The following is a 6,956-nucleotide window of genomic DNA, read 5'->3' on the forward strand; positions in this document are numbered from 1 at the left end:
GATCGCTTCTCAGTCTTCACGGACAAGAACGTTTCTAAATTTAGGCCGTCAGATCAGACTCTTGCTGTCTCTTACTGGACAGATGAGTCCACAGAAACAGACTCTTTAAAAAAATTCACTATCGTCTACCAACGTCAAGAAACGTCCACTCTCATATTAGCTGCTCTTTAGAGATATATTTTGTTTAGCGATTCAAGGTCCTTCAGGGTCAGACTGTTGGCTTTTTAACCGAGAAAACATGTTGTGACAGTCGTGGTTAGGCACTGTCAGGATCCCAGTTTCGTCCTGACAAACGTGACTCTCTGACTGACTACCTGGGACGGTACCCATAGGTACACAGTCTGCTGAATAAACACACACACACACAGAAGCACTTCTTCATACTAACCATTCAAAACATTCTCATGCATGTCGTTGTTAGCACATGGTGAACTAAAATAATGGCACATCATGCTTACCTTTAGTTAGTCACTCTGCAAACTTGAATCTGTTATAAACAGCTTTGCCAATTAAAGGCCTTTTATTCCTTAAAGAAATCACCCACCGCCTTTTAAACCAGCGTTTTAACCTAAGATTGTCTTTTCATAAGAAAAGACAAAGTTGTCGCTATTTTGGTCAACTCTTGCACATATGTACAATCGGTTAGCATTACGAAAATGTGTTTCGAAGGTCTGCAGTTGTTTTAGGACAACTTCATCTTGCTTTCTCTGATTAGCCGTTAGCTCGTCAGTCCAGTCAGAAATCAACTCTATTTCTCCAAACGGAGGCTGTTCATAGAGTGAGATATTAATTGTTTATAACGTTTCCACAGAACTCTGCTCCAAAGGATCTCAACTACTACTTTACGTTTCTGTCAGATTTCACCTGAAGCATGTGGAGGATATGTGCTGGGGGTGAAGACGGACGTCAAAAAGTCCAAGCTTAACACTCTTGATGAGCAACGCTAGAGTCTGGGAAAATGGATTTAGAAATGATCCAAGCAGGCATACATCGTGACAAATGAGCATGATTAGAAAACAACCAAAAATAAAAATTTTTTGCACCTGTAACAGAAAAAAGAAAAGAAAAGACCAACACCGGCGTACCTAATTACAGGCAAACATGGTCTGATCGAAACCTAACAGCCGTACAGGAACCCGGATCAAGAACTGCTCATCCTGTCTTCCATCTTTTAGAATACTAAAGCCATCACTGGTCATTATGAGCACAAAATGTTATGTTCAGTTATGAATGACATTATTGGCTAATAAAGGGAACATTTTGGTCGTACACCACCGTCTCCGCTCAGGTAATTGAGCTCACGGTGTCCAGGCAACAAACAAAAGAAAAAAAAAACAGTCTGAATGAGGTCAGATGAGGACAACTGAGACCTCCTAGCTTTCCATTTTGACTTTCTGATGGAAAACAGATCTGAAAACAGAGCATTTAAGTTGTATTTGTTTCAGAGGAGTTATCAGCACACTTGTCAGATTTAAAACTGTTTGTGGATTTGAATCAATGTGCACATTGACTATGTGCACACAAAGAACTCTTCTGGCTCTATTTATTTTTTTGGCCTTTCCTTTCCAGGTTATTTCCGATTGGCTGCTGCAAATTCAAGCAGCAGTTTGTGCTCTCTCCCCTGATTGGCCGGCAGCCCAGTGGGCAGGTGATGAGTGTAGATAAATACAGAGCGCAGCCTGACAGGCTCGCATGCAACCTCTTCACCGCATCCATTTTCATCTCCATTAAAAAAATAAATGATAAGTTCTTCGGCAGAATTTAGATTTAGGTTTTAGAGGGGAATCATGTCTTTCGAGGTGAAAGAGAAGACAGAGGTGCGGCTGGTGTTCCTGGGGGCAGGGGGTGTGGGGAAGACGGCCCTCATCCAACGCTTCCTCCGAGACACCTTCGAGCCGAAGCACCGGCGCACGGTGGAGGAGCTCCACAGGAAGGAGTACGAGGTGGGGGGGATCAAAGTAACCATCAGCATCATGGACACCAGTGGCAGCTACTCCTTCCCGGCCATGCGGAAGCTCTCCATACAGAACAGCGACGCCTTCGCCCTCGTCTACGCCGTGGACGACCCCGATTCCCTGGAAGCGGTCAAGAGGCTGCGGGAGGAGATCCTGGAGGTCAAGGAAGACAAGTGCACGCCCATCGTGGTGATCGGCAACAAGGTGGACCGGCACGCCGAGAGGAAGGTGCCCAGCGAGGACGTGCTGTCCACGGTGGAGATGGACTGGAACCACATATTCCTGGAGTCGTCGGCCAAAGACAACGTCAACGTGATGGAGGCGTTCAGGGAGCTGCTGCAGCACGCCAACCTGCCCAGCCAGCTCAGTCCAGCGCTCTGCCGGAGACGGGAAACCTTCCCCAAGGAGAGCAACAGGCGGCCCCCCATGAACAAGACCAACAGCTGCCTGATCTCGTAGGGACAGGGGGGGCCAACAACTCAAAGGGACTGGGAGAGAAAACTGTTAAAAAAAAAAGAGACAGAGAGGTTCCCATGGACGATGTTTTCTCATCTCCTCAGCAAGGACACGATCTGATGGAGACAAACACAAACTAAAGATGAGGAATGCGGCTGAACAGAACTCGGTGAATGACAGAAATAGATAAAAAATGATTTTTTTTCTAGGTCTACTGTTTGTGCGTAACTCTGTGTTTATTTCATTGTGCTTCCATGTGATGGTTTTGCAGCTCAAGTGAACAAACTGTAGAAAAGAAACTGGACATTTCACATTTTTAACATTGATGTTGTGTTTTACATGCCTGTCTTTCAGCTCCCCTGTTACGCCAGATTGCAAATCTTCAAGAAGCCTTTGACAGAAAGTAGCATTGATGTGTGATCTGGGATAGCTAGATATAAATATATATATATATATATATATATATATATATATATATATATATATTGCACACAGTGGTGTTTTAACTCTGTCTGACAAAGAACTTTTTTAGCGAAAACTGATAAAAAACTGGGAGGTTTCCTTTTCAAATCTTTGCATCTTGTCCTAAAAGCAAAGCCCAAGGTGAAGTTTGTGCTTCTGTGAGCTTATTTTCAGAAAAATTATAAATAAAACGGATGATTTTCAAACTCTGTCACTTTTTTTTCTGCTGATTTTACTCATTGTGAAAGAAAAGAAAGAAAAATAAAAACATTTTTATGCAAAACCAACAAGAGATAGTGTAAGAGAAAGTTTAAGAGCCCAAATAAATGTCACTCTTTATCTGAAGGTAAGATAAAGTAAAATCTCACAGCTCGAGTGAAAATAGTTAGTTCTTGCAGAAACAAAAAAAAAAATTGTAATGTATGCAAATATTTGTCATATTATGTTGACACGGTGTTTTCATTTCTTGAGAACTGCAGTGGTTGAACCAGACAAGTGAGTTTAAATTAAGGCTGCTCATCTGACCTACTTCTTTCACATCTCACTGTGCTCCTCCAAACGGTACCGAGCGGATCCATTCAGAGAAATGAAGAGGGTAATGAGACCACTGGAGGAGTTACAACACACAAAATCTGTATCAGATCTCCTGCTCTGTGCTGGGTTGCCCTCTGGTGGTGCAGCTGATTGTGCTTGCATGTGGGTGCAAAGTCTTATAAACGTTTGCTCTAAGTTAGCGTGAGCATGCACCCGAATAACAACCCAACAGTTGATCAAATAAAACAAAATGACTTGAATGGAGTTAGCGGTGTGTGTGTCTTCTAATTGCAAAGCAAAGACCTGAAGACAAAACAGATCTGTAAAAGATTTAACCCTTATATTTCACATTTCAAATGTAGGTAGGCAAAAAATACCATTTGCTTTTGTTCTTATTGGAACAAGACTCCATGATGTTCTCAGAAACACCTATTTTAACACAACCTAAGTCATTTTTTTTACCATGCTAGTAAACTCTGCAGGGCTGTAAAATAAAAGCGATATTTGTGGAGGTACATGACCCCGAAGAATACTGGCTGGTTTCATCACGTTAAAGCTGCAGGTTGCTCTGTGGATCAAATATGGCTCCGTTTGCCCCACCACACACACACACACACACACACACACACACACACACACTCACCCCCACAGGCACCCAGCCCCACCTCTATCCACAAACTTGCTCATAGATCAATTTTGACTGAAAATAACCATCTTTAACCCTTTCCTGCATAGTGGTCACTGCAGTGGACAGCTATTTAAAAGCCATTTTCTCCTATATGTATGGGGGTTTTATGTGCACAGACTAAACTGGACACTAGTGTATCATGCAATACACTGCTATCTAGTAAAAAGAAAATATCACAATGTATGCTGTCCACCTGAGTGGACATGTGGATAAGTTCTTGAATAAATGACATTTTTACAAAAATATTTTTCCACCCTTTGTTTTATACACCGAGATAAAACACTTTGAGGAAAACATCCTGCCTGAAGTTATCCTAATTCATGCATGAAAGAGATAAACAAGGTTTGGTTGAAATGTTATCAGTTTCCTTCTGTAGTAGAATCAGTCAACACGATCAAAAGATTCACCGTCTATGAGGGTGTTGATCGTATCTTTGGTGATCAGAGTGACACTGAGGACAGAGAGCAAAAGAGACTTGAGGAGGATGTGTCTGAGGAAGAGGATGATGTTCAATGTGACCCTGAACATGACGAAGAGGAGGACCCGGATGTCACACATCTTCAAGGAGATTTCAAATCCAGAAAAGGTGACATTTCATGGTCATCAAGCCCTTACGACATACAATGCAGAGAACATCATCAAAATGACCCCAGGGCCTTTGATATGCTGCGTTGCATGTATAAGACGTCGTTTGACCTGTTCATACCGCCGTCTTTGAGAAGACCCTGCTTGAGCTGACCAACATGGAAGAGAGAAGGGTGTTGGGCAGTGGCTGGATGGAGATCGGCAGAACACAGCTGGATGCTCACACCAGCATCCTGCACCAGGAATCAACACGAGAAAGAGATGCCGGCCCTCCAACCAGGACAGAAGAACTACAACCACCTGCTGCAACATCTGCAAGGAGGACACGGAAACAATCACACGCTGCGATTCATGCATGGAAACAACACACCACACACCATGTTGTTTTCAAATCTTCAATTTATCTTTCAATTTTCACTTTGCACTGACTATTCTGAGTAGATTAAAGATGGTTTTACATAGAAGAAAGGATTTTTTTTTTGCCTTTTTTAACATAAATCCATACAGGTGACATTTGACCTGTAAAGCCATAGATATAGGTATTAATGTTAGCTAAAAAAAGAAATAAACAAATAAAAATTCTGATACGTGTGCTAATACTCGTAATAAAAGACTAATAAACTCAGATAATCTGCTTGCCCATTGGTTAGTTTGTGAAAAATAAACATCATGGATTGTAAATGCCTGCATGGGATTTGAAAAAGATTGTGATTTAATTGTCAAGGTGAAGCATCAAAATTAATAAGTAACAATAAGTATAAATGGCAATCCTTTCAGTCTCCTCAGCAAGTATCTACCGGGCCACATGCACAAAACAAAGTGCACAAAACCCACAACAACAATAAAATCTGCTGATCTGCAGCGAACCAGAAATCAACTGAGAGAAAACAAGAAACAAACGATTTCTTGATGCTTCACAGAGACACTGACATTAATACAGATTTATTGTTTGTTTGTTGTTGACACATCCAGCTGTGTTTCTGATAAATAAAATGAAAAAATACTGAATAAAGGCTGTCATTATCCTCTAAACCGCAAACTTTTATTGACTTTTACTTGTAAATTTAAGACGAGACCATAAATTTACAAAGATTCTTGTTATAAAGGGGTCTGGAAACAGTCAGGGATCGTCTCAGCTCCAGTTTACCGTCTGGTTTGTGGACAAATAAATGAGCTGACATGGACTGTAAGGGCCAACCAGGGGCCACCAGGGGCCCAACAACAAATCAGTCTCTTACTGAGTTTTCTGTGTCTCTGATCGTGGTGATGGAGGAAGAAATGTTGGGACAGACACTTTAATTGAAACATAAACCTATAATATACAGCCAACATTCCTCAGGAGGTAAAGCTGCTGAACCTATAGAAACAGAATTTAATTTCACTTCATATTTGATTATAAACAAAGGAACACATTTAACCAATCAAAATTGTGTGTCCATAACATTACCGTGGAAACGGCTGATGCGTTCCTAAAATGCTGTGAGGTCACAAAAGTTTCATTCTATAGAATCTGACTCAGGAAGGTGAAGAATCCTGGATCATCGGTCGGTCTTCATTTCCCTCACTGCAACAGGAGCGAACGGTGTGTTTTCACAGCCAGAAAGGAGCGAAACAGCCAAAGGTTTAATACCTGAGAGCGTTTTATATTTCTACTAGAGCCATCAGCCAAGTCCATCCGAAGCTGTCAGGTCAGTGTTTACAGGGAGAGGCTTAGTTTGTGCTTTAATCACTTCAAGTTGGTTCAGATCAACAATCTTTAGGGATATGTCAAACTAAAGTAATACTTCATATCTAAAACCTTGTTTAGTGGTTTCAAGCTAACAAAGTCTTGTATGTATGTCTTGTAAGTGTGTATATTAACCTATAATGAAGTGTATCACTGAAATAACTGATTCAGACAGTCAAAATGCTCCAGTCTTACAGGAACACAACCCAGACTGACTCTGTTTAAAAGGTTTTATTATTGTGCTGCTTTTATATGTTACTGCACCAAGATTATTATTTAAATTCTGCCAATTTTGGTCAATTTACACATAAAAGTAACATTCTAGTTAAAGTTTAAAACCTGATCTTTAGTTGTTGTGTAGATTAATAACCATGTATCTCATTGTATAAAATGATTTTCAGTGTGTTGTTAGTAAGAGTGTGTGTGATATCTGTGAGAATGATGATTCAGCATTCACACTGTTGTTTTCCTGTTTTTATTTTCTCTGTTTTATGGCATCAAACTGTTTCCACAAACTTTATGCTATTTGAACTGTTCACATCTAAAAAAC

General features: G+C 40.8%; 1 protein-coding gene across 1 annotated transcript; it reads left to right on the forward strand.

Moving 5' to 3' along the window:
* Positions 1 to 1,680: 1,680 nt before the first annotated feature.
* rasd4 (rasd family member 4) lies at positions 1,681 to 2,524 on the forward strand. Its single transcript, XM_017428135.3, has one exon. It carries the CDS (start codon positions 1,788 to 1,790, stop codon positions 2,412 to 2,414), a length of 627 nt encoding a protein of 208 aa, XP_017283624.1. The 5' UTR covers positions 1,681 to 1,787; the 3' UTR covers positions 2,415 to 2,524.
* Positions 2,525 to 6,956: the final 4,432 nt, after the last annotated feature.

The sequence above is a fragment of the Kryptolebias marmoratus genome, linkage group LG12 (genome assembly GCF_001649575.2).
Source record: "Kryptolebias marmoratus isolate JLee-2015 linkage group LG12, ASM164957v2, whole genome shotgun sequence".
Taxonomy (NCBI): Eukaryota; Metazoa; Chordata; class Actinopteri; order Cyprinodontiformes; family Rivulidae; genus Kryptolebias; species Kryptolebias marmoratus.